Here is a 14,783-nt window from a genome sequence, read left to right on the forward strand (position 1 = left end):
GTCCCCAGTCACCATCTCAGGGTTTGCGTGAAGTGCCCACTTCTCTCTGCACCCCTGCACCACTAAAACTGTGAGCAGTATTGGTCCAGGGAGCCCACTTCTGCTGGCTGCCTTTGCTGGGACTGCTATCTGGGGACTAGGCCCATGCCACCAGATATGCTCAGTCATGGGGCTGCAGCAGCTAAGAGATCCAGACTAGAGATCAAGCTGAGTTCCTTCAGGCATAGGCTGGGAGTATCCAGCATCTGGAAACCTGGCCGGTCCTAGAGACTGCCAGCTAGCACCCACATCAAGGTCTCTCAGGCATGGGATGTGGAGGGGAGTGCAGTCAGAACCTAGTCATGCAGTGTGTGTAGAGCGCAAAAGGGTGTGGTTCTAGAGAATGCCCACGACTCCCTCAAATGTGGACAGGGGTGGTCCCAGCTGAGCAGTGGTACAAGCAGTGCACAGTCAGGGGCTCAAGGGCCAGGAACTGGAGGCTCTGCTGCACTCTCTCCTTCATGGGTGTTTGCTGGTGGTGGCTGCCCTGGGTTCATGGGCTTAGGCCTGTGCCCATGACCACCCAATTCCACCAGTTGCACCTTAAGGTTTTTTGCTCTTTTTAAGTGCTTTTAACCAGACACATGAGCATGAGTGTTTTTCCACTCCATGCTTAAAAATGGTCATTTTTAATTTCTTTCATCAGTATTTTACCATTTTCAGAGTATAGATCTTTCACCTCTTTTGTTAGACTTACTCCCAGATATCTTATTATTTTGGTGCAATTATAAATCAGATTTTTTAAAAAAAATTCTCCTTCTGATGTTTCATTATTGGTGTGTAGACATGCAGCATATTTGTGTACATTGATTTTGTATCCTGCAAATGTACTAAATTCTCTCATTAGCTTTAGCAGTTTTGGGGGGCTCTTTCAGGTTTTCCATATAGAGTATAATGTCTTCTGCAAATACTGAAAGTTTTACTTCTTGCTTGCTGTCTTGGATGATGCCATTTATTTCTTTTTTTGTTGTCTGATTGCTATGGCTAGAACTTCTGGTACTATATTAAATAACTGGTGAGAGTGGATATCCCTGTTTGTTCCTGACTATAGAGGGAAAGCTCTGTTTTCTCCCTTAAGGATTATATTAGTGGTAAGTTTTAAATATATGGGCTTTATTATGTTGAATTACATTCCTTCTAATCCTACTTTGTTGGTTTTTTTTTTAATGAATTGATGTACTTTTTCATTTGCTTTTTCTGCCTCTATGGAAAAGGTCATATGGTTCTTATCCTTTCTTTTACTACTATAGTGCATCACATTGATTGATTTGTATAGGACCTTTGCAGCTCAGGAATAAATCCCACTTGATTGTGGTGAATGACATTCTTAATGTATTGTTGGATTTGGTTTGCCAGTATTTTACTGATAATTTTTGCATCTGTGTTCATAAAGGATATTGGCTTTTAGTTCTCTTTTTTATTAGAGTCCTTATCTGTTGTGGTATCAGGGTAATGCTGGCCTCATAGAATGAATTTGGAATTTTTTCTTCCTCTTCTCTGTTTTGGAATAGTCTGAGAAGACAAGATATTAACTCTTCTTTAAGTGTTTGGTAAAATTTGCCTGGGAAATCATCTGGTCCTGGAAGTCTGTTTTTTGGGAGTTTTCTGATTATTGATTCAATTTCTTTGCAGGCTATTGGTCTGTTCAGGTTTTCTATTTCTTCCTGTTTCAGTTTTGATATCCAAATGGACTTTATCCATTTCTTCTCAATTATCCAATTTGTTGGCATATAATTTTACATAATATTCTCTTATAATTGTTCATGTTCCTACAGTTTTTATTTCTCCTGTATCATTTGTGATTTTATTTATCCAGGTCCTTTCTCTATACTTTTTGATAAGTCTGGCTAGGGGTTTATCAATAGTATTAATTTTTTCAAAGAACTAGATCTTAATGTCATTGATCTGTTCTACTGTTTTTGTTTCTCTATCATTTATTTCTGCTCGAATCTTCATTATCTCCTTCCTCCTTCTGGCTTTAGGAATAATTTTTGTTCTTTTTCTACCTTCCTTATGTGTGAGGCTACGTTCCTTATTTGAGATTTTCCTTATTTGTTTGTTGAAGTAGGCCCATATTACTCTAACCTTCCTCGTTAGGACCACTCTAAGTGCATCCCAAAGGTTTTTGATGGTTGTGTTTTCATTATCATTTGTTTCCATGTATTTTTAAAATTTCCTCTTTGTTTCCTGTTTTATCCATTCATTGTTTAATAGAAAGTTGCTTAACCTCAATGTATTCATGGTCTTTCCAGATTTTTTCTTGGTGATTGATTTCTAGTTTCATAATATTGTGGTTAGAAAAGGTGCATGGTCCAGTTTCAGTCTTTTTGTACTTGTTCAGCCATGATTTGTGACCTAATAAGTGATCTATTTTGGAGAATGTCTCATGTGCAGTAGAAAAGAACATGTATTCTGCTGTTTTAGGATAAAATTCTCTGAATATATCTGTGAAGTCCATCTGGCCCAGTGTGTCATTCAAAGTCCTTGTTTCCTTGTTGACTTTCTGTTTAGATGATACGTCCATTGCTGTAAGAGTGGTGTTAAAGTCTTCTACTATTGTAATATTATCAGTGAGTTCTGTTATGTTTGTTATTAATTGACTTATATATTTGGCTGCTCCTAAGTTAGGGGCATAAATATTTTACAATTGATAAATCTTCTTTTTGGGTAGATCTCTTTATTATGATATATGTCCTTCTTCATCTCTTATTATTGTCTTTGGTTTAAAAGATTTTAAAATTTTTATTTATTTATTATTTTTATTAAGAGCTTTTATTTACTTATTTGAGAGAGTGAGTGAGAGAGAGAGAGAGCACAACAACAGGGACAGAGGGAGAGGGAGAAGCAGACTCCTCTGCTGAGCAGGGAGCCTGATGCAGGGCTTGATCCCAGGACCCTGGGATCATGACTTGAGCCAAAGACAGAGGCTTAACAGACTGAACCACCCAGGTGTCCCAACAGTCCTTGGTTTAAAATTTAGTTTGTCTCCTATGAGGATGGCTTCTCCAGGTTTCTTTTGATGTCCATTAGCATGATAAATGATTCTCCACCCCTTCAGTTTCAATCTGGAGGTGTCTTCGGGTCTAAAATGAGTCTCTTATAAATAGCATGGTCTTTTGTTTTTTATTCGTTCTGATACCCTATGCCTTTTGATTGGAGCATTTAGTCCATTCACATTCAAAGCAATTACTGAAAGACATGAATTTAGTGCCATTGTATTACCTGTAAAGTTGCTGATTCAAAACTCCACACTTCAGAGACCCTGGAAAGGCAGACTCACACTGATTGTCTGGGGAGGTTTTCCTGATGTTGTGGCTAGTGCTGCCTTGTAGCAGAAGATAGTGGCAGGATCATGCAGCACTTTGGAGCTTATGGTGAATTGCAACACACATGGCACTGAGGTTTGTAGCTCTCAGCTGGTGTCTGTTCCTGTGCTGGTGGGTCAGATCCTTCGATGGTGCCCTCAGGGTCCATTGCCTGTGGGGAGGCCCTGTCACCTCTCCCAAATGCACTCAAGTTCTCAAGCTGTGACTGGAGTTGGCTTGTTACAGAAAGCAGTGTATGAGATTTTATGGGAAACTGCAATACCCAGCCAGAACTGTCATCGTCTGTACCTCTCAGCCAGCATCTTTGTTCCTATACTGGTGGGCAGGACCCTTTAATGACAACCACAGGGAACTTTGCCCACAGAGAAGCCATGTCTGTGGCAAATGCACTCCAGGCAGGGGAACTGCTTCTCAAGGGGGAGCTGAGGCTTCCAGCTGCTGGGGCTAAGCTCTGCTCCCACACAAGGATACCACTTAGTTCCCCAAGCATGAAACGGTGTGTCGCAAACTTCCCATACCTCAGAATCTGTGTTCTGCTGTCTACAGAAAACTGGTGGTAATGTAAGCCTCTCTTTCCCCCCCACGAACGGTTTTGAGCAATAGCTTTCTTGTGCATATTTTCACTGTGTAAAAGACACCTGTCTGTTTTTTCACTTTTTTCTCCTCCATCTCTCTTTTTCCATGCTTTTTCTCTCTCTCCTCTTTTGCTATCCCCTCTTCAGTCAGAGCTCCCTTTCTTGGGGAGCACCCTCTGATCTTTTCTCCCATGGATCAACTCTCCACAGTTCCTACCTTTTGTGGGTGTTTAGAATGATCCAATCTCGGGGTGACTGGGTGGCTCAGTGGATTAAACCACTGCCTTTGACTCAGGTCATGATCTCAGGGTCCTGGGATCAAGCCCCTACATCAGGCTCTCTGCTCAGCAGGGAGCCCTCTTCCCCCTCTCTCTCTGTCTGCCTCTCTGCCTATTTGTGATCTCTCTGTCAAATAAATGAATAAATTCTTAAAGAAAAAGAGAATAATCCAATCTTTATCTGGCTGTGTTCCAGTGACAAGGCAGGCTTAAGGTCACCCCACTCCTCTGCCATCTTACCTCTTTTCCTTTTTTTTTTTTTTAAGTCTTTTATCTCTGTGGTAAGGATCTCATTGATGTCTTCTATTCTTTTCTGAAGCCCAGTGAGTATCCTTATGACTGGTCCTTTAAATTCTCCATTAGGCATGTTACCTATATCTTTTTTCTTCACTCTATGACTTGATTTTACTTTGTTCTTTCATTTGGGATAAATCCTTTTGTTTTGGTATTTTGACCAAGTCTCTACCTTCTTCTCTGTGTTAGAAGGTCCAGGTATGTCTCTTGCTCCTGAAAGTAATGGTCTTATGAAGAAAAGACCATGTAGTGCCCAGGCCTGGCCTTCAGAGAGTGTCTCCAGCATGTCCTGTGTGGACTCTGCTGTTGTGTTTTGGATAATCTATCCATGAGGCCATTCCTCTACAGGGGCACTCCTTGCCAAGAGTGGGCAGTGTTTGGTCTCTGGTCTGAATGTGGTGAGGTTTAACTAGATGTGCTCTGGTCTGCTTTTGTGAAATGAGACCTGACACCATTTCCTTCATAACTAAGGCCCTGAAGTACTCAGTGGGGAGACGTTGGTATGGGTGGAAGTTTGTGCTGGTGTTCTGAGGGAGAGGCCCACTACATTGAGGGAAGCTTGACTAAGAAGAGCAGTCCTTCCAGAATGCAGAGGGGTGAGCTTGGTATAAGGAACTTGGAAGCCAGTGTCAGTGCTGTATCTGTTCCAGCACATGGCTCTGTGTTTATGCTGAGGAACTTGTAGGCAAATGGTCCCAGACAGCTCCTTTGTTCCTGGAGAGAAGTCTCAGTGAATGCTGCCTCTCAGGTATGCACTCTGGGAAGAATAAATAATCTTTCACCTATGTGCCCCAGGTGTTCTCCAGATTGCTGTTTCCAAGCAATATGCCCTGGGTTGTCTGTATATCTTCTCTCCAGGAGCAGGGCAGTGCCCTCAGGGCTCTATCCCAACAAAGCCTGCTGACCTTTAAAACTCCAGGCTTTAAGCCTGACAGTTTGCAAGAACTCACAAAGCTCAGTCACTCTTACTTTCCAAACCAATGGCTTTGGGGAAATGTTCTCATGGTGTGTTCCCCTGTGTAGTCCTCTGTCTCATGCCATTTCTGTGTGACAACAGCTCTCTGCCCTTCACAGCACCTGTGATCCATTTCTCCCCCAAATCACATCTCCACACTTCCTACCTTTTCAATGTGGCCTCCTCTCTCCCTTTAGTTGTGGAGTTTGTTCTGTCACTCTTGAGGTTGATTTTCGGCATGTTTAGATAGTTATTTAGGTGTGTTTCTGGAATGAGGTGAGCCTCAGGTCCTCCTATTCCACTGCTATTTTCCTTCCAAGACTCACCTTTCCATGTTTAGGGGAAACTTTTTTTTTTTCGTTCTGATTTTGCCCTCATTTATAGATACCAGACTATCTTATCCACAGCTTTTCTAATTGTGTATAGATATTCATTTCCCTCTCAGGGATGAAAATATAATTCTAAGAGATATCCAACTTCAGCAGAGGAAAAAGTAATCTTTGTTTTTATACCATGGATCTCAAACTTTGCTGCACATTAAAATCACCTAGGAATTTTTAAAAGCTGTGATGCTCAGGTTTCCACTCCAGATAGTGTGATGCAACTGATCTGTGTACAACCTGTGCACTGGGAGATTTGCAAGCTTACTGAATGATTCTAATGGGCATCTAGAGTTAAGAACCCCTAGTATGAACAATGTTCTATGGTCTTCATAGCCCTATAAATTAGTTAATTAATATTATGACAGTTTAGGCTCCCAGTCTGTTTTTCAAAAGGTTAAACTGAAAATGAGTCTGTACTTCATACTTTTACATCATAGTAACCATAACTTTAAAAATAATATGTCCTCTGATGCATACAAGCAATCCTTATGTTGAATAAATTCATGCTAAAGACCCAGACCTTTCTGTAATGGAAAGTAAGGTGATATGATTTCCTTCCTATGGCTAACTGGGCTCATTTTAAGTACCACAGATTAAATGAGATCTCAGAAGCAAGTAAAAAGTAACTGAATGAGGTTTTTGTTTCTTCCTATAATTATGCTAAAGAATGCCTTTATCAATTAAATGTCAAGAAACATTTTATAATCCATGTCATATTTTAATGTATGTACTTTTAGTGGACAGGGATTTATCAAATTTTAGTCAAAGAGATTTATGGTAAAATGTAGAGTTAAAAATATTACCTCATTAGGAAAAATTTTTACAATTGAATATTTTCCATAACTTTGTGTTTTATTCCATTTGGCTCAATGGGGACACATTTAAAATTAAAAGAAATTGCATACCTGATTTTTTACTTTAAATATGAAACTTTGAAACTGTTATTAATATCAAACTCTACTCTGATGTAGTCTGTTTGATAACCAGTAGAAAAGACAAGCATGTTCCTGGGAATGTGCCACCTGGGAATAGAGTGCTTTTAGTCGTAACTGCACATTTGTTCCCCAGCTACAGGAAAAGTTTGAGCATCTTAAAAGAGTCCAGCAAGAAGAGACAATGAAACTTGAGGAGGAGAGAAGACAACTGGAAGAAGAAATAATAGATTTTTATAAAATGAAGGCTGTTTCTGAAACATTACAGACTCAAGTGTGCACCAATATAAAGAAGGAAAAAGAGCGTAAGAAGTAGTCCTCTCTGACACTTCTGTGTACTGTAGAACCTATCACTCTCAATTCTGTCTTCTGGTGAGATGATCTTTACAGTACTTAACTGTACTAGTTTTAAAATTTGTTTTATTATTGTATATGTTCACCAACTAGAATGTTAACTCCTCAAGAGCAGGTACCTTGACCACCTTGTTAGATTCTGTATCCTCAGTGTTTATAATAAAGACTAGCACAGAATTTCCACTCAGTATTTACTAAAATGAAAAAAAAATCAAAGGAATATATAGCACAGTGTAAATAGTGTTGATAAACTGTGAGATTTTTTTAAACTATACCTCTGGCTGTACTTCCAGTGCACATCTTAAAATATATCTGAATATAAGTAGGGGATTTGTTTAAAAAGAAAAAAAAGAAAGAACTTGGGGACTTGTTCATGAGCCATAGGCATAAAATATGGTATAAAACAATCTAATATTGGGAGAGAAGAGTTAAGATGGTGAAGAAGTAGGGGGATTCTGGGTTTTTCTTGTCCCTCAAACACAGTTGTATTGAGGCCAGATCACTTGGAACACCCAGGAAATTGATCTGAGAATTGGAAGAAGGATGTCCACAGTTGGAGGCAGGTGTGAGGTACATGGAAGTGATTTGGGGGAGAGAAAAGCTGCTGTGCTGCAGAATGGAGGGAACCCTTTCCACAGAGAGAAAAGGGAGATTGGGAGAGAAGTGTTGAGAGAGTGAGGTGTCAGGTTCTGGCAAGAAGAAAACCTGGGGGGAACTGAGTGGCACAGGTTTTTCCACAGTGTGTGGAACTCATGCTCAGGGATTTTGAAAACAACATTACTTTTGTAGGAGCAGAACTGTAGCATACACTCCTGGAGAGAAGGAGGGCTCTGGCCTGGGAGTGCACAAAGAGTGGTGTAGGGATCAATCACCAGGGTGGCTCTGGGAGAAATTGTTCCCCATTCTGGGGTACATTTGGAGGAGGGTATATTGCCTCTCCAAGGACAATAGACCCTGCAGTCACCAGCAAATGGCCTTTCATAGTTAGGGGTCAAAGGTGAGGGCAGGGGATGGATAACCCAGTTGCTGATTTTTGAGGTGAACGTACCATAGATTCTGAGCACTGCAAAGGCAGGAGACTGTTTTCTGGGGGCAAGAAGGACTAGTAAGAGTATAGCTGGCCTCTGATCCAGAGGAGGGAGTGGATACCAATGGTCGGCTCCTTTAAGATTTGGAGTTTTGAATCCCAGCTCTGCCAAATACACAATGCAGGAAAACTGAGTACTGTGTACCTTAACAGCCTTCCATCTCCTGTGAGCGCCTCCTGAACAGCAGGGTGTGTGAGATTCCCTTGTCTAGGAAAGAGAGATGGGGATGTCATCATTTTACTCCCACTATCAACACAGTCAGACATCAGAGAGCAACACAGTGGCCCCCAGTGGAGGTGGGAGTTGCTTACATCAACCTCCATAAGCCTCCCCACCCCATTCTTGGCAACTGTTTTGTTTTTTTAATTTTATTTATTTATTTATTTTAATTTCTTTTCAGTGTAACAGAATTCATTGTTTATGCACCACACCCAGTGCTCCATGCAATCCATGCCCTCCATAATACCCACTACCTGGCTCCCCCAACCTCCCACCCCTTTTGTTTTGTTTTTAACAAGGGCAGGATTGATTCTGAGCCAGCACAGCAGGCCTCTCTCCCAGAAGAGCAAAACAGGTAACAGGCCACATGCACTAAGTCTACTAATCATCGAGTGCTTCAAAGCATCCCCTTCAGTTCTGGTGGAAATAGGCTCAGGCTATATATATATATATATATATATATATATATATATATATATATATATATATTTAAACTTATTCTTTTGTACTTTTTCTTTTTTCTTTGGAATTAGGCTTATAGTTTTTTTGTTTGTTTGCTTGTTTGTTTCATTTCATTTTCTCTTTTTTCTTTGGATCAGGCTTCTTTTTTTCCTTTCCTTTTTTTCTTTAGAATCAGGGTAATAGTTTTTGTTGTTGTTATGTAATGTTAATCATCATAGAGTACATGATTAGTTTTTGATGTAGTGTTCAACGATTCATTATTTGTATATAACATCCAGTGCTCATTACAACATATACCCTCCTTAATACCCATCACTGGGCTACCCCATCTCCCCACCCCCCTCCCCTCTAAAGCTTTCAGTTTATTTCCCAGTCTGTCATGGCTTATCTGCCCCTCTGACTCCCCGCTTTCAGTTTTCCCTTCTTCCCCTTAATGTCCTCTGTGCTAGTCCTTATGTTCCACATGAGTAAAACCATATGATATTTGTCTTTATCTACTTGATTTATGTCACTTTTAGCATAATCCCCTCTAGTTCCATCCATGTTGATGCAAATTGTGGGTACTCATCCTTTCTGATGGCTGAGTAATATTCTATTGTATAAAGGAACCATATCTTCTTTATCCATTTATTTGCTGAAGGGCATCTCAGTTCCTTCCATAGATGCGCTATTGTGGACATTGCTGCTATGAACATTGGGGTGCAGGAGACTTTCTTTTCACTGCATCTGTATAATTGGGGTAAATACCCAGTAGAGCAATTCTGGGGTCATAGGGTAGCTCTATTTTTAGCATCTTGAGGAACTTCCATCTGTTTTCTGGAGTGACTATACCAGCTTGAATTCCCACCAACAGTGTAAGAGGGTTCCCCTTTCTCCACATGCTCAGTAGAATTTGTTGTTTCCTGCCTTGTTAACTTCTGTCATTCTAAGTGATGTAAGGTGGTATCTCAATATGGTTTTTTACAATTTTATTTTATTTTTTCAGTGTTCTAAGATGCATTGTTTATGCACCATACCCAGTGCTCCATGCAATATATGCCGTCCTTAACACCCAGCACCAGGCTCACCCAACCCCCCCACACTCCTCTGCTCCAAAACCCTCAGTTTGTTTCTCAGAGTCCACAGTTTCTCATAGTTTGTCTCCCCCTCTGCCATCAGAAAGGATGAATACCCAACTATTGTGTCAACATACACAGAAGAATGAAGGAGATTGAGCTGAGCGAAATAAGTCAAGTAGAGAGAGTCAATTATCAATATGGTTTTGATTTGAATTTCCCTGATGACTAGTGATGTTGAACATTTTTTGATGTGTCTCTTAGCCATTTGTATGTCTTCTTTGGAGAAGTGTCTGTTCATGTCTTCTGCCCGTTTTTTGATGTGGTTATTTGTTTCTGGGGTGCTGAGTTTGAGAAGTTCTTTTTTTTTTTTTTGCAGTTTGAATTATGACTATTTTATTTATTTTTAAATTTTCTTTTCAGTGTTCCAGAATTCATGAGAATTCTGGAACTACCCAGAGAAGTTCTTTATAGACTGGAACTACCCGGAGAAGCTCTTTATAGACTTTGTATACCACCCTTTATCTGTAATGTTATTTACAAATATCTTCTCCCAACCAGTGTTGTCTCTTAGTTTTAGGCAGAAGCTTTTTTTCTTGATGAAGTCCTAAAAGTTCATTTTTGTTTTTGCTTCCCTTGCCTTTGGAGACATGTCTAGCAAGAAGTTACTGCAGCTGAGTTTGAAGACGTTACTGCCTGTGTTCTCCTCTAGGGTTTTGATGGTTTTCTTTCTCACATTGAGATCTTTCATCCATTTTGAGTTTATCATTGTATATGGTCTAAGAGTATGGTTGATCTCATTCTTCTGTGTATAGCTGTCCAATTTCCCTAGCACCATTTATTGAAGAAACTGTCTTTTTCCCATTGAATATTTTTTCTTGCTTTGTTGAAGATTAGTTGACCATAGAGTTGAGGGTCCATTTCTGGACACTATACTCTGTTCTGCTGATCTATTTGTCTGTTTTTGTGCCAGTACATGCTGTCTTGGTGATTACAGCTTTGTAATAGAGCATAAAATCAGGCAATGTGATGCCCCCAGCTTTGGTTTCCTTTTCAACATTCCCTTGGCAATTCATAGTTTTTTCTGTTTCCATACAAAACTTAAAATTATTTGTTCCAGCTCTTTGAAAAAATGCCAATTTTATATTAATAGGGATGGTGTTGGAAATGTAGATTGCTTTGATAGCATAGACATTTAACCATGTTTATTCTTCCAACCCTTGAGCATGGAATACTTTTCCATCTTTTTCTGTCTTCCTCAATTTTTTCCCTAAGTGTTCTGTAGTTTCTAGAGTACAGATCCTTTATCTTTTTAGTTAGGTTTATTCCTAGGTACATTATGGTTTTTGGTGTTATTGTAAATAACAATCAATTCCTTAAGGACAATAAGGAATCGACAATAAGGAATCGATTCCTTAATTTCTCTTTCTACAGTTACATTATTATTGTACAGAAAAGCAACTGATTTCTGTGCATTGATATTCTTTTTTTATCCTGCCACATTACTGAATTCTTGTTTGAATTCTAGTAACTTGGGGGGGGTGAAGACTTTTAAGTTTTCCACATAGAGTATCATATTTCTGCAAAGAGAGAGAGTTGGACTACTTTTTTGCCAATTTGAATACTGTTTTTTCATTTTGTGTTCTGATTGCTGTTGCTAAGACTTCTAGTACTATGTTGAACAATAGTGGTGAGAGTGGACATCCTGGTCCTGTTCCTGATCTTATGGGAAAGGCTCTCAGCTTTTCCCCATTGAGAATGATATTTACTGTGGATTTTATGAAGTTGAGGAATGTTCCCTACATCCCTATACTCTGAAGAGTTTTAATAAGAAAGGATGCTGTATTTTGTTAAATGCTTTTTTTTTTGCATCAATTGATGGAACACCGTGGTTCTTGTCTTTTCTTTTATTAATGTGTTCTATCACATTATCACATTGATTGATTTGTGAATGTTGAACCACCCTTGCATCCCAGGAATAAATCACACCTGGTCATGATGGATAATCCTTTCATGTACTGTTGGATCCTATTGGCTAGGATCTTGAGTATTTTGGCATCTATGTTAACCAGGGATATTGGTATGTAATTCTCCCTTTTGATTGGGTCTTTGCCTGGTTTTGAGATCATGGTAATCCTGGCCTCATGGAGAAAGTATGGAAGTTTTCCTTCCACTTCTATTTTTTTTTTTTTTATTTTCAGCCTAACTGTATTCATTGTTTTTGTACCACACCCAGTGCTCCATGCAATATGTGCCCTCCCTAATACCCACCACCACTTCTATTTTTTGAATGAGCTTCAGAAGAATAAGTATTATTTCTTCTTTAAATGTTTGGTAGAATTCCCCTGGGAAGCCATTTGGCCCAGGATTCTTGTTTTTTGGGAGGTTTTTGATACTCTTTCAATTTTGTTCCTGGTTATTGGTCTATTCAGATAGTCTATTTCTTCCTGTTTCAGTCTTGGTATTTTATAAGTTTCTGGGAAGGCATCCATTTGTTCCAGGTTGCTTAATTTATTGGCATATAGTTGTTGATCATAATTTCTAATAATTATTCCTATTTCCTTGGTGTTAGTCATGATCTCTCCCTTTTCATTCATGATTTGATTAATTTGAGTCCTTTCTCTTTTCTTTTGCATAAGTCTGGCTAGAAGTTTATCAATCTTCTTAATTTTTTCCAAAGAACCAGCTTCTAGTTCATTGATCTGCTCTACTGTTTTTGGTGTTTCTATTTTATTGGTCTTCTCTAATCTTTATTTTTTCTCTTCTCCTGCTTGGTTTAGATTTTATTTACTGTTCTTTCTCCAGCTCCTTTAGTTGTAAGGATAGCTTGTATATTTGGGATTTTTATACATTTTTGAGTGAGGCTTAGTTGGCTATATATTTCCTCCTTAGCACCACCTTTGCAGTATCACGTAAGTTTTGTAATGATGTGTTTTCATTCTCATTGGTTTTGATGAATTGTTTAAGTTCTTCTTTGATTTCCTGGTTGACCCAATCATTCTTGAGCAGTATGCTCTTTAACTTTCAAATGTTTTAATTTCTTCCTATTTTCCCCTTATGATTGAGCTCCTGTTTCAGGGCAGTTTCATTTGAAAATATGCAGATGATCATGTCAAAAAATGGGCAGAAGACGTGAACAGACATTTCTCCAAAGAACACATACAAGTGGCTACCAGACACATGAAAAAACGTTCATCATCTTTAGCCATCAGGGAAATTCAAATAAAAACCACACCGAGATACCACCTTACACCAGTTAGAATGGCAAAGATTAACAACACAGGAAACAACAAATGTTGAAGAGGATGTGAAGAAAGGAGAACCCTCTCACACTGTTGGTGGGAATGCAAGTTGGTGTAGCCACTTTGGAAAACAGTGTGGAGATTCTTCCAAAAATTAAAAATAGAGCTATCCTATGACCCTGCAATTGCACTACTGGGTATTTACCCCAATGGTCATAGCAACAATGTCCACAATGGTCAAATTGTGGAAAGAGCCAAGATGCCCTTCAACAGATGAGTGGATAGAGAAGATGTAGCCCATATATAAAATGGAATATTACCCAGCCTTCAAAAAGGATGAATACCCAACTTTTGCAACAACATGGGTGGGGCTGGAGGAGATTATGCTGAGTGAAATAAGTCAAGCAGAGAGTCAATTATCATATGGTTTCACTTACTTGTGGAACATAAGGAATAACATGGAGGACATTAGGAGAAGGAAAGGAAAAGTGAATTGGAGGAAATCCGAGGGGGGAGAAGAACCATGAGAGTCTGTGGACCCTGAGAAACAAACTGAGGGTTTTAGAGGGGAGGGAGTGGGGGGATGGGTGAGCCTGGTGGTGGGTATTAAGGAGGGCATGTATTACATGGAACATTGGGTGTTGTACATAAACAATGAATCTTGGAACACAGCATTGAAAAACTAATGATGTATTTTATGTGACTAACATAACACAGTAATAAAAAGAAAAAATAAAATAATAAAATAAATAAGATAAAATAAAAATGTGATCCTTTCTATCAAAAAAAAAAAAAAAAAGGAAAGGAAAAAAAATGAAGACTGATCCAAAAAAAGAAGAAAAAACCAAAAAGGAGATGGAAAGAAAACCAAACAAGTCAGAAAGCATAAGCCTGATTCAAAGAGAGAGAGAGAGAGAGAGAGAGAGAAAAGAAAGAAAGAAAAGAATACAGCCTAGTCCTATTTCCACTGGAACTGAAGGGGATGCTGTGAGGCACTGTATGGGGCTTATGGCATGCTGCCTGTGTTGCCCCTCTAGGGAAGAGGTCTGCTGGGCTGACTTTGAGTCAGTCTTTCCCCCGTTTAAAAAAAAAAAAAAAAAAAAAAAAAAAAGCATTTGCCAAGCATGGGTGGCAGGGTTTGATGTAAGGGGCTTCTATCTTCACTGGGGGTTGCTGTGTTGTTCTCTGCAGTCCAATTGTATTTGTAGCAATGGTAAAATAGTGCTACCCCAGTCTCTTGTCCATGGACAGGGGATTTCCTGTCTCCATTTCAGGAAGCCCTGCAAAAAGTTGAGGGCCATCAGCATGCCTGTCTGGACAGCTCTCCTGCTTTTATCTTTTGTACATGGCTGGGATTCAAAACTCCAAATCTTAAAGGACTTGGCACACCTTGGATCTGCTCCCTCCTTAGATGAGAGCCCTTCTGTGCTCTTATTAGGGCCCTTTGAACCACAAAAACTGTCTATGTCTGTGCAGTGTGCAGAATCTATGGTGTAGACAACAAAAAGCAATGACTAGGTTATCCACCCTCTGTGCATGCCTCTTTGTCCTGCCAATGGGAGCCCATTTTCTGGTGCCTGC

At 39.5% G+C, this 14,783-nt stretch overlaps 1 protein-coding gene across 2 annotated transcripts in view; it reads left to right on the top strand.

Moving 5' to 3' along the window:
* Positions 1-8,572, top strand: part of SEPTIN14 (septin 14) — a 140,974-nt gene extending 132,402 nt beyond the window's left edge. For both annotated transcript variants that reach the window (XM_032328067.1, XM_032328068.1), the window contains exon 11: positions 6,919-8,572. In XM_032328067.1, coding sequence (XP_032183958.1) covers positions 6,919-7,098 — 180 coding nt within the window. In that variant the 3' untranslated portion in view covers positions 7,099-8,572. The remainder of the gene's footprint in view (positions 1-6,918) is intronic.
* The last annotated feature ends 6,211 nt before the right edge of the window (positions 8,573-14,783 follow it).

The sequence above is a fragment of the Mustela erminea genome, chromosome 20, assembly GCF_009829155.1.
Source record: "Mustela erminea isolate mMusErm1 chromosome 20, mMusErm1.Pri, whole genome shotgun sequence".
NCBI classification, from domain to species: domain Eukaryota; kingdom Metazoa; phylum Chordata; class Mammalia; order Carnivora; family Mustelidae; genus Mustela; species Mustela erminea.